General features: G+C 41.4%; 1 protein-coding gene across 4 annotated transcripts in view; it reads left to right on the forward strand.

Moving 5' to 3' along the window:
- Positions 1 to 20,815, forward strand: part of igf2bp2a (insulin-like growth factor 2 mRNA binding protein 2a) — a 98,964-nt gene that overhangs the window by 44,778 nt on the left and 33,371 nt on the right. For all 4 annotated transcript variants that reach the window (XM_077216046.1, XM_077216047.1, XM_077216048.1 and 1 more), the window contains 2 exons: positions 18,432 to 18,480; positions 19,589 to 19,640. In XM_077216046.1, coding sequence (XP_077072161.1) covers positions 18,432 to 18,480; positions 19,589 to 19,640 — 101 coding nt within the window. The remainder of the gene's footprint in view (positions 1 to 18,431; positions 18,481 to 19,588; positions 19,641 to 20,815) is intronic.

Consider the following 20,815-nt stretch of genomic DNA (forward strand, 5'->3'; position numbering starts at 1 on the left):
AAATAAAATGCATTTTGTTATGAAATTAGTCAAATCAAACTAGGCGAAATGAGCATCCACAGCTAAGTATCTACTCTACAATACTGAAACATTAAAAATACATTTCTGAAAAAATTTGGTACATGTACATTTCATTTTTGGACTTTTATTTTGGCACATTATTCATAGGAACAGTGAGAAAAAAAAAGAAATTTGGGATGTAAAGACTCTGGGCGGATCTAATCCGTGGGGAATTTGCATATCATAATTAATAATTGGTAATTAATAATTATTCATACATGTTTGGATTAGATCAGTCTTACATGTTAATAAAACTCCCGATAAGGGATGATATGTAATTTTACCTGCATGCATGCTTGTGTATCCTTGCACTTAACCACAAGTTGATTGCAATTACCTGCACGGACCACGTTTTACAAACCAGGCAAAATTAATTAGCTCAATTGTCAGACTAATATCTGTGGGAATCCACAATATCATCTTACTTTATAGGATTTCAGGAAAAGCAATTCTGTGGCCACAAGAATTGGGTTTCCTGCCCTATAAACACATACTCTTTAAAGTATCTTTAATTTGTAAGCTTGTTGCTATAAGATCTTTTGGCACTTAAGGGACTTAAATGAGCAAAAAGGCAGTACATCAATCAGATGAATATAATGAATTTAATAAGGCAGAACTACTTATGTATTTACTACGGTTACATGGGATATATGTATTTACAAACATAATAAACAACAATACACGATAAGGCATCGATGAATGAGAAATGCATAGAGTGTGGACAATGGAAACACGTGTGAAAGGGGAAGGGAGAGAGAGAGAGAGAGAGAGAGAGAGAGAGAGCATTGGCAACATTCCCCTGACAGTCCCCTACCTGTGACAACACAAAAACATCATCTTAATGCTTCTTAGAAGCTCTATAAAGAGATATACTTAAGTTTCTGGGTCTCTCTGTGTCGCGGCATTCCTGCGCGAGCGTGAGCGGAGTCCTTTAGGAAGCGTCACTGGGTGCTGCTTGGCGCGCGTTGAACGGAGTTTCCAAGTCTTTGGGGTAACATTACCAAAGGAAAATAGTTCGGCTAAGTTTGTTTCACTTTGTGGAAGTGAACAGCGTCGACTACGGAAAACAAAACTTTGACTAACAAAGAAAAGAAATAAAGATCTCTACGGGGAAATCACGCGGAGTTAACGTCACATCTTCGCATGGCTGGTGAAGAAGCGTGTGTGCGTCTCTCGCCACATGGTCACGTGCGCGTGTTTATCCTTCAAAACGAGCGCGCGCTCGTTTAAAGGTCCCTTGTAGATGGATTTGCTGAAGAGATATGTCACGCGGTGTTCTTTTCACTCGTCGATTGGAATTAAACACGGAGACTTATCTAAGACTGAAAAACACAAACTAAACTAGAAACAAATAAAAGAAAGGCGAAGAGCTCGCCCGGAGGCGAGACCCTACATTTTTGACAGTCAGAGTAACAGAGAGACGAGCGGAGGGGGGAAGCGTCATTTATCACCTTGGAGAAATCCGGCCTCTTCCTGTTGACTTGGCCAATTAGAGGGTTGGAATTTCACAGGCGGGACTTTGGTTTTTATTGCTCTTTGTCTAAGAGAGAGACATTTAAAACCGACGAAATTAGGGTGTTTAAGAGCAGAATCTTCACAATTCTTATAATACTAATGCGTCACAAGTTTAGCAAAATGTAATGTCAATTAACAACTGGGGAATGAAGATTGGAGTTTATTAAGACCAAACTTGCCACAAATGGATTTGGTTAAACATTAGTTGGCCAAGTTTAAACATTATCGCATTAGAGTTGTCGAGAAACATAGACCAAACCACAAAAAGGCAACTCATGAAATAGGGAACTTAGATACATTGTTCATACAATTCTCAAGTGGATATATAATAGCATATACTGTATATATATGAATACAGGATTCATTTCTCCTCCTTGGTTAGAATTCAGAGAGGGTGGCAGTTCTGTGAACATTCCTTTGGGTCGTAAACGCCGTTATCTAAGAACACCAGTGATGTTAGTTTTGGTCTCTTTTCACTCCAAAGATGGAAAACATAGTAAACTATATTTTTCATTAACTTCTTACATATATTTGGCTCGAGCAAGTTGAGCGATTTCGTTTAATACCAATCACTCCGTGTTTGTTACGCATACAAGGATATATATAAACTCTTAGACCTTTATAGAAGTCCGCAAGGTTCAACTACATAACTAACAGTCCTAGATAGACAGGATACAGTATAAACTTCAAACATACAGGAATACATCATGTATACATTTCATAATCACTCATTTCTGGGTTTTAATGTTATAGATGCATATATGTGTGTGTGTGTGTGTGTGAGTGTGTGTTGTCCATTTGCGCATCTGGCATTCCTTCCTCGCTGGGGGGGGGGGTTTGGAGATAACGGTCTTCTTGGATGTTGGCTCGCGAACAAATCAGGATCGCGCGAGGATCTCTTTGGGGACTCATTACGCTGTAAAGGTGTCACAAACTAATCTACCCTCCAGACTGGCTGGCGCTAACGGAAGATTTAGAATTGGAAGAGTCATAGGTTGGGGCTTTAGAAACCCCTGTTAACGTGTGTTTATTGTGTTAAGGAATGCTGACTCCATGATTCTGCGCTCATACCCTACATTCCCCCTTTTCGTCGGATGACGTCTCTGTGGAGACATCATCGGACGACAATCATCACAATGGCGGATGGCAGGTGAATCATGAGGGTTTTGTAGCAGGTGGTTATTGAGGCTGAGGGCTCAGCTCGATGAGATTCAAAGCGGTGTCTGGTGTGATCCCCTCTTTCCGGGGGTTCCGTCGGAAACCTCCAGACACGGCTTTCGTGAGCTTGGCTGTCGATGTTCGCATCTCGTTGAGCCTCCTATACAGGATGAAGGCCAGGCCTAGTGACAGGATGTGGCTGACTACCATAGAGATACGCAGCGCGGTGTCGGCTGCGGTCCAGGCTTGGACAACAGGTGAGGTGTATTTGTAGAGGGTCAGTTGGCGTGGTGACGGCGGAAGCCAGCACCGTTTGGACAAGGCTTAAGGGTATCAGGTACGGTGGAATCCTTCCCCTGGCTAGGCTGTCAATGGAAGAGCTCCCCTCCCGCAGCATGTCTGCCATCAGGGCTGTGACCAGCTGAGTTTGAGCAAAGTCATTCTGGAAAACCGTAAACAGCTGTTTCATAGAGTTCACGGTCTGGTTCAGCAGGACGCTGTGAGTGTTGAGAACCACCACAGTTCCCCTCAAAGTCTTGCCGATGGTCTGAAGGGAGGCACTTTGTGTGTTGAGTTGCTCTTTTATCTGTGGGATTTCAGTCCGGATTTCGGCCACGTGCCGTCTCACGGTGGCTAAGTTCACTGAGTTGACACTAGACATACCGATGTTAAACAGAGTTCCGACGGCAGCGGCGGCTCCGAGCAAAGCTCCAAGGAACCGTTTGGAGCGGCGGTTGTGTCCACTTAGCTCCGCTTGTGTGACAGTCATTTTCTCAAGTTGGTTGAGCATGTGCCTGACATCGGCCTCAGCGTGAGTGAGGGAGTCCTCTGTCCATCGGGCACCGGCCCAACTGTATTGGGCCACTGCGCTGGGGTAATGTGCTCTGTAAACATTACGCGGGTCTAGTCGAACATATACTTTCTGGGTGTGGGTCCGGCAGTTGGTGATCAGGAGTCCCGGTTGTTCCCTCAGGACGATGCCTGATGCCGGACCTGGTGAGATGTCCGATTGCGGCTGCTCTCTGGTTGGCTGGAGGCACAGCAGCATCCTGGTAAAAGTGAAAGGGAGAGAGAAAAAGAAAGGGAGGAAAAATTTCAGCGAGTGTTGTCCTTGGTTGGCTAGGACAGTCTTTCCGCTTTTGAGGACGCCGGTATGCCACTTGGTTCGGTGTCTTGCAAGTGTCTCTGGTGCTGCGGTGTGCAGCACATGGTGCGTCATGGGCATACATTGGCATGACCCCCCCTTTTGCACTGTGGCACCACAAGCTGTGGCGCAGTGATGGCATCAGGTGCAGAACGCTGAATGTTGTCTTGTGCACGCAGCATGTGCCGGTAGACGTCGGTTGTCTGGGGCATTGGTTGTCGGTGGGTGCAGACGGCGTTCGTGGGTGGTTGGAGGGGTATGAGAGGTGGTTTCTCATAGTGTCCATTGTTTTTCATAGTCTTTGGTAAGCTGGAACGTTAAGGTCAGGTTAAGCAGAGGCTCTGTGACATTTTGTCGCACTTGGGGTGAGACTAATGCATGACCCTAAAAGTTCAGAACCAAGGTTTAATGGGTTCGCTAGGAATGTAGCATAAAGCTATGCGTTTCACGTGTATCTAGCTAGTGAAGTGTGTCTTGTATCCTTATCATCTTAGCTGTGGATGTTAGGAGGCTAAGACTTATGTGGTTCCGAGAGTATTTCCCGGAAAGGGCATAGCCGAGATGAAATAACTGACTTAAGATGGTTCTTATGACTAAATTATTTCTCAGGACTTAACTAGTGGTTCACTACGGCTTGACGAAGTGAATGATAGGGGGAAAAAGGACAGCTTTCCTATTCAAATTAGGCTTATTATCAATCCTCAGGACTATAGTTATGCCCTAGTAATCGTTGAAATTACTTGTGTTGCAGGGTCATAAAAATTAGTGCACTTGTTGAAAATAAACAAAATCACAAATAAAGGTGTCTCTGTTTCCTTTCTGGGCCCTATGGGAAATGGAACCACATTCCAACAAGAGAGGAAATGGAATTGAATCATATAGATGACCGAAAAGACAAGGTAATAGCTGAATGCTATTATTATTAAAGTAAAAATAAAAATAAAACGTGGGTGAGTGGTCACAACAGCGGGAATGATCTGAATGTGAGAATAGTCAGTAGCACTAGTGACTAAACTTTGAATTCGCTTTGACCAACACTCGATGGTGGGTTACAGCGGTTGCGTGTTCAAGACCACTTTGTGTGTCCCTTCAAATGTTTAGTCAACATGCTGATGAAAATTCTCATTACTATACAGATTCTTCTCTAGCTACACATTTTACATGTACTTAAGCTTAAGTTTAATTGGCGATTTAGCCTACAGTGCTCAGCAAGGCCTATGCCTAAACTAGTGAAGGTGAACTTTAGCTGAGCAGAATTGAAAGTACGGAAAGTGAAGAATTACAAACCCTAACTGGGGTTAAAGAAAGTATTCTAGAATACTTTGGGCTGTATAAACAGCAGCTGTAATTAAGGCTTAAAGTAAATGATGCTAACTGCTAACTGTAGAAGTTATTATTTAGCTTAGCCTAAGCGGGATGGATGTTAGGTTAGGTTAGCCTAGCCTAAGCTAGATGGATGCTAGGTTAGGTTAGCTTAGCCTAAGCTGGATGGATGGATGGATGCTAGGTTAGGTTAGCTTAGCCTAAGCTGGATGGACGCTAGGTTAGGTTAGCTTAGCCACCTAGGCTGGTTTGTTTACAACGTGACATCACGAGTTAGCACTTCCTGTGACAAGTCATTGTCATGGGAACTAGAGCATGTCAGAACAATTCGACAGTACCTGAAGAATGTCTGCACCTTTTAACGGGTTAAAAGGGTTATAAGGGGGCGCCTATACTTTAAAGTCTTTTGAGAACTTGACGTTACATTAAGTAAAATGCGACTGTGTTTTGGCATTTGCTAGTTTTACTCATGTAACTCTTCTCTTTACTTAACACAACTTATTCTATTTGTTTACCGAGTAAGGAAATAGATTTGCTGTAAGTCAAAGGTTGTCTAAGCATCTATAGTTACGTCCCTCTCATGCACAAATGCTGGCTCTTCAGCGAGTGAACAGTTTTGATCGCTAGGTAGCTCTCTGCTTGTAGATGCAGCTAAAATTTTTAGGTGAATTACATCAATCTAACAATAATTTGTAAGGCCTTTACCTTGTAGAAAGGGGAGCATCACCCAGGTCTACGTATATATAACACTGTCCTGAGCTTCCTTTGTCAGAAACAGGTTTAGCAATACTGCAATTTGGATTTCTTTAACCAAAGCAGGATAGATATCGGTACAGTTTACAAGCTGCTGAGATGAGATTTTTTTTTTTGTCAAACAGACTTACGCTTTACTGCTGAACTTACTTATATTAAGGAAATCTAAGACTCTTTCACTTACAGTAGAGATGTCAATTCCAGCTATTGTTTTATCTGCATTTAGACAAGCCAGCACCCAGTGATCAAAATGCTTATCGCATGTTGTGTTCCGTTTGGATTGCAATGATCAAATTAAACCTGTAGGTTAACAGTAGTTTCAACTCAGGTGGTTTTCCTACACTATGGCGTCAAGGTGACGTATGCCTTATTTGGAGCTAGGGTTTCCTGTAACCCTTTATTGTCATGGAAACTAATGTTTAGCAGTGTCATTTCAACCAGCATGTAGCAAATGTTTGTTTCGAAAAAGTTGTGCATAGTGTGTTGGCAGGTGAGGCATACACGTCCATTCAAGATTTTCTTTAAATCAGTTAAATTCTAAATTGTCTAATGCAGAGTCTTGCTTCTCTTCGAGCACACATTTTCATCTACTTTAAAAGTTTTATGTTTTATGCTGACCAGGGACCCTTTTACAGAGTCTTGCATTATGTTCATTCTGTGTGCCTTCTGGTTTTGCAGTTCGGAAACAATGGGATCTTAGGGGACCCTTTCTGAGGAGGCCTTATGTGTTAGAGGCCTTCTGTATCAGTTCACGCATCGTTGAGCAGCATTTCTTGGTCTCTGGCGAGCTGGAAGGTGCAGGGTAGTGAACTTGAATCTTGACTTGGTGCTGAGGCTGTGTACCCATGGATGGCTGCTGGAGTTCCTGGGAACTACTTGTTCGAGCCGGATGTTGTTCTGGCTGTACGACTGCACGTTCAGCTGTCACGTCTGGGGTATAAGAGTTCGATCTTTGCTCTTAGCTTTAGTGCCGAGTCTTTCAAAGGGCTGAGCTGACATTAAAGTGAGGTCTGAGCTGGTGTCTACCAGGGCTTCCAAGCTCACCTCATTTTCCAAAGTGATGGCTAGGTAGAGTTTCCGGGCCACCCCCTTTTTCGATCAGGTTCCCCAGGAGTCTTAGCGTAGGGGCTGGTGTGGTGATCGATGGGCGGTTAGGGCCGGTCTTGTGTAGTTCTCTGCGGAGACAGACAGACAAGCAGCATTTCTAGGTATTTTGGGCTTTTGGACCCAGCTGTGGGAAACTGTGCTGTGTCGCTCAGGCTGTGCAGCTGTCAGCTGTGGTGGCTGGGTGATGCTGTCATTTTGTGATGTGACAGTTAGCTCTGTGCTCTGAGGCTGACGAGCAGTGTTCTGGTTGCCTGGTTCAGGTCTTACGCTTAGACATAGGATGTCTGTCTTGTCCCTCTTGTCTCCTTTGGAAAGTCTTTTGTGAAGAAGCTCTTTCAGCGACTTCAGGGTCTCAGCTGTCTCAGATGTGGCGGCACTGTTTTTTTTTTGATGTGGGTTCAGACTTGTGCTTACCAGTGGCATGTCGAGAGGGGTTCCGCTCTGGGCTGTCTCTGGTTGACGGTCGAGGAAGCTGCGCGCATCACGACTGGACGTGATTCTGAGCAGGTACAATCTGTCCCACGCGGTGACGTTGGTAACAGTTTGTAAGTGAAAGTCAATGTCCTGCGGATGGCGTGCACGTTGTGGCCTCCTGCATGGTTCGGAGTGAACATAGGGATGTTTCTGGCCAGCTTGTTAAGTCTTTTGGGAGCCATGCCGTGGTTAGTGGCCGGGGCTCTCCTGGAAAGGCTCTTCCCCCCTCGCTGCTGACGGGGGTTCTTGTGGGCTGGCTGGTGATGTTTTGAACAGTGGGCTTTCACCCCCCTGTACAGCTCTGGGTTCTTGGCTGAAAGGTGCGGACTGGCTGGTCAGGGAAACTTTGTGATGTGCGTTTCCCCTTCCCGGTCCTTCTGCAGTCTATAAGAGCGTTTCAACTCTGTGTGAACGGTGTCAAGTTCGTGTTCGAGATCTTGTCTCTGCTGAACGTGCTTGTGGATGGTAGCACGGGCCTCTTGCGAGTTTCTTTCGCAGGCCGTGGCTTTCGAGTCTCTTTAAGTTCAGTCTCTGCTCTTTGCAAGGGGCTTCACTTTTGTCGGAGTTTCTCGTTGAGTTCCTCTCTGGTTCTTTTCTCTGACTACACTCTTTGGTCTATGTGCAGATGAAGATCAGATAGGGCAGTTTGAAGTCTTTCCACTTCCTTCTATAGCTCGGGGTCGTTGTCATGTGGAGACGTGCTTGTACGATGAGCTGGCAAGTGAGGTTGACGTGTCTGACCGGTCTTTGTCGTGGGAGCTTTGGCTTGGTTTGTGCGCCATCAGCCTGTCCACGTCTGCGATGCTCTTGGCTCGGGGCTCTGAGTCACTGGCGACCTTGGTCAGGAATGGAGGTTTCATGAATCTCAGCCATGTCTCCAGGTTGTCCCAGCGGGTTGTGGGACTGTAGGACCGGAACATACTGGCTTCACTGTGGGCGAGAGGAACACAACACACACACAGAGAGACCAATGGAACTAAATTGCCCCTTGGGGATTAATAAAGCTATCTGTATGCAGATTCGTTCTACGTTTAACAAGCTATAATACGGGCTATGCCGCGTATGAAAATTTTGGTTAACTGATGCCGACAGTTAAATCATTTGGTAGGACAATTTGGGTAGGTCAGCATGGCCTGAATAAAGATTTTTAACGGGGCGGTAGCTTAGGGGTCACCTGTTGATGCTAACGGCTTGGTTGTCAAACTATTATTCAGCGTTCCTTGTTGTCTCAGATAGGTTCTGTCTCTAAGTGAACTGAAAGGAGCAGAGCACAACAGAAAAGAGCAATGGCAAGATAGCAAAGTTTTAAGTAACATGCAACCATCCAAGATGGACAGGTCTGTAATGAAATGGCGTTAATAGTACACAGGAAGTGTTACAGGGGAAGAGGAGGCCTAAGCCTGCGATTTGTGGCTAGGAGAGTAGGAGGGAGCCAAACACTTCAATGACCGGGGGAATCTCTAGATTCTGTGGCCAATACTAAGTGATGGATTTAATACCTTTTCTAGTTTCCCTGGGGTGAACTGAGGTCATTCGGGTTGGAGTCAGCATTTTGGTTGGTCTCTCTGTCGTCCCCAAACACTTGACAGCAGTGTCCCGGGCCCTTCCGCATATCTGTACCGATGTGTGCCCTCACGCAACCCGACCTTGAACACAACCGGCAGTGCCAAATTGGTGATGTCGTGTTGCGGGCTGCACCAACGGAGAAATACAGGAAAGTCCGAGACCCGTGCTCAGTCAGCGCTGGTGACGCAGGTCAGACGAACCAGCCAGCTGGACCCCAAGCAGAGATGACTGTCAAATCACCACAGCACGAGAGAAATTTCTACCTACAAACACAAAACAGGATGAAGGACAAGTGAACCTCAACGTGAATTAAAGCTCTCTCTATCTAAATCAAATTGAGTGTCTATTTTTTTGTAGAAAAATCAAAGGCAACGGTTTTACTAAAATTATGGTACAAACAAAAAGGGAATTATGACAATGTTAATTATCAGAACAACCTAGCCTCCATTCAGAGAAGAGATTAAGTGCAGCAGGAAGAGCACAGGAGGAAGCAAGCTGTAGTGGCGCGTTTGGGCCACTAAGGGTTTGGGCCACTTCCTCCTAGTGGTCAACCTGGCTGACAGAGAACTTGATTTAAATTGCATTCAAACTGGTTTAAATACAATTCAAATCAAGCGTATGCATAGATGTTAAGTAACTTCTAGAATAGTAAGGATACAGTTGTCATAACGTATCAAATACATAACGTAACGTATCAAATCAAAATTATTAAAAATAATTTGAAAAAGGAAATATAGTAATAAAGCCATAAAACCATTCCCAACAGGAAAGGAGACTTAATTCAAATTGATCTTGAAATTTGTTTGTTTCAAACCAAATTTGATTAAGTGTAGGAAATTAAAGGTTGGCATTATATTTGATGATGATCACGACTACGGTGAGGTATCAATGATAATAACCAAAATAAAACCAACTGGGAGAAAGCCACTTCAGAAAAGAATGATTGTTAGGAACTAAGTGATGAGCTGACGTAGAGGGGGGAGGCCACAAGGGGCGCATTCCTCCTAAGTGGTCATCAGAAACTGTAAATGCTTACTTTTAAATTTTAAATTCAACTGTGGTTTGAACCAAATTCAAAATAAGTGTACACAGTCGGGAGTGAAATCATGTTAGTAAAACTGGAACTTGCACATGCATTGAAAGTTAGAAACACAATTTCAGAAATTCACTGGAAAAATCTGAAATTGTGATGAGAGAGATTGTTTAGGAAAAGACGGCCTCGTTACTAGTGTCCACGAGATGGCGCCATTTCGCTCATGGAGGGTAAAGTCAGGGGGCGGTGCGTAATTCGAGAACTGTCAAGCACTTAGGCCTCAGTGCTGCCCTCTAGTGTTTGTCAGCGGAATAACAACCACCCTGCTTCCATGTGTGATTCAAATTTGAGCGTGCAGATGCTTTGTTTTCTGTAAGATCACACTTATCCAAAATAAAATCTCAGCGTTTTTTTTTTTTTTTCAGCTATATTTCACAAAACGGCGTGGCAGGAATTTTTTCTACACACACACATAGGGACAACCGGAATTAGGCATCGGTTTTTCAATTCCCACATAAACAATTAGCGCTATTATTCACACGTGTTCGCTTATGAATTTTAAACCTCGGCGGGTTTTTTCTATTCGACACACGTGTGCACGGAAGGATTTCTTCGCTTCCACACACTAATATGGACAACAGGAATTATACGTCTGTCGTTCGGATCCAAATAACATTTATCAAATATCACTTATGATTAAAAATGTTTTTCGGTTTTAGATTTTTTGGTGCTATATTTTAACAAACACGTCTGGCAGGATTGCTTCGCTGCGTCGTGCAAAAATAAAACAGGAAATATTCGTCTGTTTTTCGACTCCCATGACATATTATCAAATAGCACTTATGATTAAATATGCTTTAGGTTTTTTACAATTGAGTAGCTACGTCAATGTTTAACCAGGAGTTCATCGTTAATCTAACGATTATAATATCAGGCCTTTCTTAAGAATAGTGAAAGAGCATCGTTTCACTAAATCTAGTCTTCACCCTGACAGAAGAATCTCGTTCGGACAGGGGAGTTTAACATTAAAATGTCACAATTCAAAAGAGGTTTCTTCGTCTTTTGTTGGACAAATTTAATACTATGAAACTGCAGTTTTACTTTTAGTTATTAACAATGCAAAAGGAATGTTAGACATTATTTTGCAGCTGTTAATGTGCTGAACTGGACTCGGCTTTGTGCCTTTAATCAGTCAGCCAGTGAGTTCGCGTTGCGTTCGCTCACTCGAGGCGCGCGTACATTATTAAATCACAATATAGACATCGATTGAAACTGAATTGCTCAAAAACAAGTTTAAAATGTGCCTGCATTCTCCACCATTATGTAAAGACTCTGGGCGGATCTAATCCGTGGGGAATTTGCATATCATAATTAATAATTGGTAATTAATAATTATTCATACATGTTTGGATTAGATCAGTCTTACATGTTAATAAAACTCCCGATAAGGGATGATATGTAATTTTACCTGCATGCATGCTTGTGTATCCTTGCACTTAACCACAAGTTGATTGCAATTACCTGCACGGACCACGTTTTACAAACCAGGCAAAATTAATTAGCTCAATTGTCAGACTAATATCTGTGGGAATCCACAATATCATCTTACTTTATAGGATTTCAGGAAAAGCAATTCTGTGGCCACAAGAATTGGGTTTCCTGCCCTATAAACACATACTCTTTAAAGTATCTTTAATTTGTAAGCTTGTTGCTATAAGATCTTTTGGCACTTAAGGGACTTAAATGAGCAAAAAGGCAGTACATCAATCAGATGAATATAATGAATTTAATAAGGCAGAACTACTTATGTATTTACTACGGTTACATGGGATATATGTATTTACAAACATAATAAACAACAATACACGATAAGGCATCGATGAATGAGAAATGCATAGAGTGTGGACAATGGAAACACGTGTGAAAGGGGAAGGGAGAGAGAGAGAGAGAGAGAGAGAGAGAGAGAGCATTGGCAACATTCCCCTGACAGTCCCCTACCTGTGACAACACAAAAACATCATCTTAATGCTTCTTAGAAGCTCTATAAAGAGATATACTTAAGTTTCTGGGTCTCTCTGTGTCGCGGCATTCCTGCGCGTGCGTGAGCGGAGTCCTTTAGGAAGCGTCACTGGGTGCTGCTTGGCGCGCGTTGAACGGAGTTTCCAAGTCTTTGGGGTAACATTACCAAAGGAAAATAGTTCGGCTAAGTTTGTTTCACTTTGTGGAAGTGAACAGCGTCGACTACGGAAAACAAAACTTTGACTAACAAAGAAAAGAAATAAAGATCTCTACGGGGAAATCACGCGGAGTTAACGTCACATCTTCGCATGGCTGGTGAAGAAGCGTGTGTGCGTCTCTCGCCACATGGTCACGTGCGCGTGTTTATCCTTCAAAACGAGCGCGCGCTCGTTTAAAGGTCCCTTGTAGATGGATTTGCTGAAGAGATATGTCACGCGGTGTTCTTTTCACTCGTCGATTGGAATTAAACACGGAGACTTATCTAAGACTGAAAAACACAAACTAAACTAGAAACAAATAAAAGAAAGGCGAAGAGCTCGCCCGGAGGCGAGACCCTACATTTTTGACAGTCAGAGTAACAGAGAGACGAGCGGAGGGGGGAAGCGTCATTTATCACCTTGGAGAAATCCGGCCTCTTCCTGTTGACTTGGCCAATTAGAGGGTTGGAATTTCACAGGCGGGACTTTGGTTTTTATTGCTCTTTGTCTAAGAGAGAGACATTTAAAACCGACGAAATTAGGGTGTTTAAGAGCAGAATCTTCACAATTCTTATAATACTAATGCGTCACAAGTTTAGCAAAATGTAATGTCAATTAACAACTGGGGAATGAAGATTGGAGTTTATCAAGACCAAACTTGCCACAAATGGATTTGGTTAAACATTAGTTGGCCAAGTTTAAACATTATCGCATTAGAGTTGTCGAGAAACATAGACCAAACCACAAAAAGGCAACTCATGAAATAGGGAACTTAGATACATTGTTCATACAATTCTCAAGTGGATATATAATAGCATATACTGTATATATATGAATACAGGATTCATTTCTCCTCCTTGGTTAGAATTCAGAGAGGGTGGCAGTTCTGTGAACATTCCTTTGGGTCGTAAACGCCGTTATCTAAGAACACCAGTGATGTTAGTTTTGGTCTCTTTTCACTCCAAAGATGGAAAACATAGTAAACTATATTTTTCATTAACTTCTTACATATATTTGGCTCGAGCAAGTTGAGCGATTTCGTTTAATACCAATCACTCCGTGTTTGTTACGCATACAAGGATATATATAAACTCTTAGACCTTTATAGAAGTCCGCAAGGTTCAACTACATAACTAACAGTCCTAGATAGACAGGATACAGTATAAACTTCAAACATACAGGAATACATCATGTATACATTTCATAATCACTCATTTCTGGGTTTTAATGTTATAGATGCATATATGTGTGTGTGTGTGTGTGTGAGTGTGTGTTGTCCATTTGCGCATCTGGCATTCCTTCCTCGCTGGGGGGGGGGGTTTGGAGATAACGGTCTTCTTGGATGTTGGCTCGCGAACAAATCAGGATCGCGCGAGGATCTCTTTGGGGACTCATTACGCTGTAAAGGTGTCACAAACTAATCTACCCTCCAGACTGGCTGGCGCTAACGGAAGATTTAGAATTGGAAGAGTCATAGGTTGGGGCTTTAGAAACCCCTGTTAACGTGTGTTTATTGTGTTAAGGAATGCTGACTCCATGATTCTGCGCTCATACCCTACAGGGAACAGGATTAATAAATGATGCAAGTTAGACTCAAAGTTGTTTACCTGAAATTATTTTTTGCTGCCTTCATTTTTTAAAGTACAATCAACTGATGTTTAAGTAATTTCAACTTAACATTAAACTGTAAAAACATATGTTCTCATAACTTATTGATCATATCATGTTTACAGTGTTGCGGCAAGCACATGCAAACAAAGTGGACAGCTTAAAGTCCTTATGTACATGTCTTTTGTGAGTGTGAATGCGTAGAAGATAGGCAGAGAGATGCTCATACTGAGGTTTGCCAGGATCCTCCTGTGATGTGCAGGGCGTGTGCATCAGAGTCTGTGCACGTCCAGGAAGGGCTCAGTAATCCAGTGTTGCCACAGGCATGCTGAAAATGAGGAGCCCCTGAAGAGCTGTGGACAGCACTGTCACTTTTTCCACCCCAGCAGGGTGGAGGAAACATGGAAAGATGGAGGAAAAGAGAAGGAAAGAACATGGATGGTTATGGTGGTTAGTAGAGAGAGAGAGAGTGAGAGAGTGAGCAGACAGAAAAAAAGAAGCCATCCTCCACTTGTTGTGTCGTCGGCATTTGAACCTCAACACAAGGCATGCCAGAGAAATTAACAGCTTCTGCTATCCTTTCCTCTGATAGGGGGGACAGCTGACCGCTTTTTTCCCATTCATAACCTAATAATAAGACCTAAACAATTCTACCTTCCATCTTTTGGTATTAGAAACAGTTATATGTGCCTAAAGTAAATGAACCATCAAAGGGATAGTTCACCCAAAAATAAAAATTCTGCCATACTTTATTCACCCTTATTCCATTCCGAACCTGTATGACTTATTTTCCTCTCTGAAACACAAAAGATGATGCTTTGAAGAATGTTGATAACCAAACAGCTTTGGTTACAATTGACTTCCACTGTATGGGCAAAACACATTTAACCATTTCTCTAAATATCTTCTCTCACGAGTTCACATGTACATGAAATCAGGTGTAGTAATTTATGCATATTTGGCATGCTGTCTGGGAGAGGGCTCATATCTCGAAATTTGGCGCAAACTCAGAGTACTCCCCCCTTTACTGGGATATAAATCAGCCGAGAGTGAGGTGGAGGGATGCTGTGAAACTGTCATGGGACAGAGGTGAGGGAAGGCTATTTTATACCGGCTTCCTTTTGTGCTGATTGGTTGATTACCTGAACGTGCTCCTCACAAACTTTGTTACATAAAACTTCATTTATGTTCCGTCGACGGAAGAAAGTCATACAGTAGAGATGCACGATTCAGAATAAATTGAAATCACGATTCTAAAAAGGACAACTAAACAATATAACTTTATAAAACAAAGTTTTTAAGTCTCTTGTCGCCACCTACTGGTGTAAAGATTTAATTGATACAATTTCTATTTTCCAATTTACTTTCAAAAGTTGATTTATTTTATTTTGATCGCTAGACATCTGTGTTTTATTTTCGAACTATAACGTTTTATAAACTAAATAATGATACTAAGTCTGTTTGTGAAGGTGTTTCATACCTAAACATGACAACTGCTCTCTGGCTCAGTGGCAGTGCCAACGCAGATCTGAATGTTCGCTGTGATTTCGTCAGAGGTTTAATAGTCACAGACAAATCGTTGTCATTTAGGAATAAAATTCGCATGGGTGTTTGAATCGAGATCTATCATACAGGCGTTGAAAGGGAGTAAATTATGACAGAATATTAATTTTATACATTAGGTATAAAATTCATAATTATACATTAGGGGTGGACAATATTTGAGATTTGCTTAAAATTGATCAGGATCAGACAATATTTATTAGAGACCAGTAATTTATGGCCAAAAAAAATCATATATGTGTAACTAAGTAAAAACTGTTTATTTGTAGACAGACGGGGATAATATTGTGACTGGAGTAGCCCTTACAAGTGCATCGTGAATGGAAACCGCACGTCTGCCAATTGAAGGCGTCACAACTTGCTACAGTGGACTCCTCCATTGATTATAATGAGAGCAATTTAGCTTATCAAGAGGTGCTGCTCATGTCAACAGCAGAGACGGTGTTACAGTTGAACTCTCTATTTGAGGGTCAGGATGAGGAGGTGTAGTTTTGAGCTAGCTGAACTGCCATGCTGAAATGGGAAATTGTCCCTTCTCAGGAAGCTTAGAGGGATTGACAGTTAGCAGGCCACAGCATTATCTGAAGCTGAAGGGATGCGCTATTGGCGCTTTTCCACTTGATGGTACGGCTCAGTGCGGTTCAGCTCGGCGCGGCACGGTTCGGCTCGCTTCCCTTTTCCACTGCGTGGTACGACTCGGCTCGGCGCAGCACAGCTCGGTTGCTTTAGCTCGGTTGCTTTTCCACTGCAGTTAGTACCGCTTCAAAGTGGGTGGGATTATGACTGATCGTTATAGTTTATTCGCTCCTCGGCAACTAACAAGAGGAACGTCTGCGGTTCTGGTCCACTGACCACGATTCAGACATTTATTTTTTGGAAGTTTTTTTTTCTTCAAGCAAGTGAAGCAAGTAGTTTTAAAACATTGGAGGCTGTTACTTACTGGCTATTTAAATCTAGCGGGTTAGATGTCTCGCAAATACAATGACGCTGGTAGTGACGATTCTGTCTGTCTGACCAATCAGTGATCTACAGTGCTTCCACGTCACATTTTAGTATCGGTACGGTACGCTTGGAACCTCAACAGAGGTGGTACCATTTAAAGGGAGCCGAAGCGAGCCGTACCGTACCAAGCAGTGGAAAAGCGCTACAAGTGAGCCGTGCCGAGCCGAGCCGTACCGTACCATGCAGTGGAAAAGCACCACAAGTGAGCCGAGCCGTACCGTACCATGCAGTGGAAAAGCACCACAAGTGAGCCGAGCCGTACCGTACCATGCAGTGGAAAAGCGCCAAAGCGTGCCGTACCGAACCGAACCGTATCGTGCCATGTAGTGGAAAAGCACCATAAGACTGAGGCAGTTAGAAGGTTTGAGGGGCGTGGAGGAAGTGTCACGGTTTACAGAACTGTGTGTGTGTTCGATTCCTCGTAGAGCACAGCTCTCTCACTAGAGTATTGCAAAGTGTGCTGGGCAATGTGTAAAAACCGTCAGGGCAGCTTTACTGTGTATTCAGTGCACTCTGGATGAATGAGATTAATCTCTTACTTTCGGGCTCGGTGAAAGATGATGCTCGGCACATCTTTGTAAGCCTCTTGCGTTTCACTGTTATCCGTCTGTTTACTCTGCGTTTGTCTTATCAAAGTCTACCTGCAGAAGAGCCCTAATGGCCTCTCTCTCACTGCTCCTCTAAATCTCTTTCCTCTGGCCAGCTCGATTCCTCTCATTTTTAGTTGTTAACAGCTTGTGGTGGAGCGGTTTGTGTGGCTTTGGTGTCGGTACAGAACTCTCAGAAGTTGTAGCTTCGGACTCGACGAATGATGGAGCACAGACACAGACGGGTCGCTCTGGTGCGAAGTTGTGAATGAGGGACCTGCTCACTCTTAACTAAATTCTCTCTCTCTCTCTCTCTCTCTCTCTCTCTCTCTCTCTCTCTCTCTCTCTCTCTCTCTCTCTCTCTCTCTCTCTCTCTCTCTCTCTCCTAAGCATGTGTCATTGGACAGTTGCCCACAATGAATCATAGAGCTTGTGATTTGAGTCAATTTTACCTTGGTGCAAAAAGACTTTGGTAATGACTTCATATGTATCAAAATACTGCAATCCATGTTCTGCTCCCAAAAAATACTGCTACCAATACTGCTCCCAAAAAAATAAAAATAAAAAATGCTCAGAAAGGGATGCACAATATATCGGTGATACAATATATGGGCCAGTTTTTTTTAAGTTCTCTTTTATTATATATATAGACTTGATAGGGTTGAGCAAAATAGTGGTAAAATATTACTGTCATGATATACAATATCTCAAAATTTTTTATATTTGATTATAAGAGTGCATTTTCTTGAATAAGAGGAACCAGCGTTTTAACCAAATAATCAAAATAATAAATACAGAAATATAACAAAACATAACACAAGACAGCAGTATTTGCTTAATTTATTTAAAAATATAGGAAATGTGTCATACAGGACTTCTGTGTGTCAGAATCATTGACTCTGAGTTTTAAAAAAGCACAATAAAATCCTTACCATATTCACAATATTTTTCAATTTTATATTGCTAGTAAGAATGAAAATATTTCAAGAATATGGTTACTGTTGCTCATGTTGCAATACGTGGACAACTGAAAAGGAATGACTTCTGCTTGCTTTTTAGTTGAAAATCTCTGTCAATGCACACACCACTTTAGAGATGATCATGATTTTCATTGGCATCACTTTAATATTCTAGCTTTATAAGTGTTTTGTTTCACTCTGTTTCTTTAGTCCCTGTTGGATCTGATTGGCAGCCTGTATGTTTTGACGCTGTGGCACCCATACGCTGAATATCGCTGCGCTTCTGTTTTCTGATTTCTCCTTTCTCTCTTTCACTTTCTTTTTTGTCTCATTGTTTCTCTCGCTTTCTTTCTGTGTCTGCAGGAGTCGGAAGATTCAGATCCGGAACATTCCTCCTCATCTCCAGTGGGAGGTGAGTGTGTAACTGCTCAGGCAGAGAGAACAGTGTGTGTGTGTGTGGTCAGGACTCTGCCTGTCTTCTCTGGGCTGCAGTGCTTTCTTTCTCTAACTGACGATGCATTAGAGAAGCTCCGCCCATACACACAAATACACTTCCTCTTCAGTCCGTGTGAATCTGTCTGGAGAGTGTTCAGCCCTGGTGACCCGATTGTAAATCCTGATGACATCATCACATTGAGCTCTGGCCCACTTACACACTCTAACACACTTCGTTCGTGTATTTGGACACTGAGCCTCTGTATTCTGCATTGCTTTCTTGAGTTTAGTGGCTCACTGTGTAAAAAACGATATGTTCATGCTATACCAAGGCCATTTTTTTGTGACATTTGCACACCACTTTTGAATCTGGACAAACTTTGGTAGGTAGAACTGCAGAATATGATTGAATAATAAAAATTCAGTCTCTTTCTCAAACAAAATTATGAAATGGCAAGAGCAACATTACCATTTTGTTGGTAGTTACCATTACCAAGTTTGGGTTCAGTAATATTTTTTTTTAATACTTTTATTCAGCAAGGATGCATTAAATTAAACAAATGACAATAAAGAAATTGATAACGATAGAAAACATTTCTGTTTCAAATAAATAATGTCCTTTTTAACTTTCTATTCATCAGAAAAAAAGAAAAAAAAGATTTATAACTGATTTCAACATTGATAATAATAAGAAATGTTTAAGATGAGTAATGATTCTGCAAATTCTGATTTACCTTTACAGGGATACATTTTTAAAATATATTAAAACAGAAAAGTTATTTTTAATTTTATTTCACGTTGTTGTTGATCAAATAAATGCAGCCTTGGTGAGCATAAGAGACTTGTTTCAAAAACATTATTAATCTTACCTACCCCAAACTTTTGAACAGCAGTCTCTGTACAGGTATTCTTAAATAACAGCGTTCAGATTTTGATATTTGACATAATAGTGAATATGATTTTAATTTTGGGGTGAAGCATTCCTTTTATTTTCCTACTCTCCTATTTTCTAGTATTCTATCTAAAAACAGTTTGTGTGTTTATATGTTTATATGTTTTGCTGATTGTGTCTCTTCTTGTTGCAGGTTTTGGACAGCCTGTTAGCACAGTATGGTACTGTAGAAAATGTGGAACAAGGTAAAGCCATGGTATTTTCTATTTGTTTAGTTGACAATTCAAGCAGTGCCACATGGTATGACATGCTATATTCCATCTAAAAAATATTTAAATTATTTTATAAGTACCATGCTTGCTGCGTGTATGATCTACTATTAATTGAAAGACTGCATATTTGCAAATTACATTTTTTTTATCTATCACACTGCAGGACCATTTAAATGAACTAGTGAAGACAGAATAGTTTTAAAAAAATAGTGAAGAACTTAGGAAAGAAAATGGTGAATATTAAGGTTGTCAAATTTGATATATTATGCAATTGAACACGTTTCCTTAATTATTTAACATTAATTTAAATATTTCATTAAAACAGTGACATGTGCAGAGTTTTTGCTCATTTGTTTCATTAATATTAAATATTTGAGTATTTTGTTTGATTCATATTTACGATAATAGAAAATGGCAGGTCTGTTAATTTACATTCACTAAAAAAAAGGTGAATTTGAAAAGCTGCATTAGCATGAAGCATGAGCAGAGCATGCACACAAATTATTTTATAAAGTATTGACTTTTGACATCACTACTAACTAGTTACAGGCAGCATATAAAAATGCACTTTCTTTTATACATACATATCATCGTTGTTGAGCAAAAACTAGATATGTTCAAACCCGTTACTTTTCAGGAAATAAGTGTTTAATTTAAAAAAAATAATAATAATTAAACACTGTGTTGTCAAAGTTGATATTGTTGCTTTGTATATGGTCAGACAGACATTTGGATGTTCCATTATTTTATTAACATTTGTGATCCTGGATCAGAAGTAGCACGGGTATATTTCTGGCAATAGCCAACAATACATTGTGTGGGTCAAAATTATAGATTTTTCGGTCCCACTTTATATTAAGTCGCTTTAAGTATTATGTACTTACATTGAAACTAATAATTTGATACAATGGACTTATTGTCTACGTACATGTTTTTACGTTGCATTTAATTACAGCTGTAATTAATGTATGTAATTACATTTGTAATTAGACTGTTGACCCTTTCCTTACACCATAACCAACCCTTAAACCTTCAAATACCACCACACCTGTCCCTAACCTTACCCGTATCACACCTCAATAGAAGCAAAATTGTTTTACAATACAACATGAACAGAAGAAGCACACTGTACATATTTTTCAATGTAA

Source organism: Siphateles boraxobius, unplaced genomic scaffold (genome assembly GCF_051911475.1).
Source record: "Siphateles boraxobius isolate OS27281-9 unplaced genomic scaffold, OSU_SipBor_1 7, whole genome shotgun sequence".
Classification (NCBI taxonomy): Eukaryota; Metazoa; Chordata; class Actinopteri; order Cypriniformes; family Leuciscidae; genus Siphateles; species Siphateles boraxobius.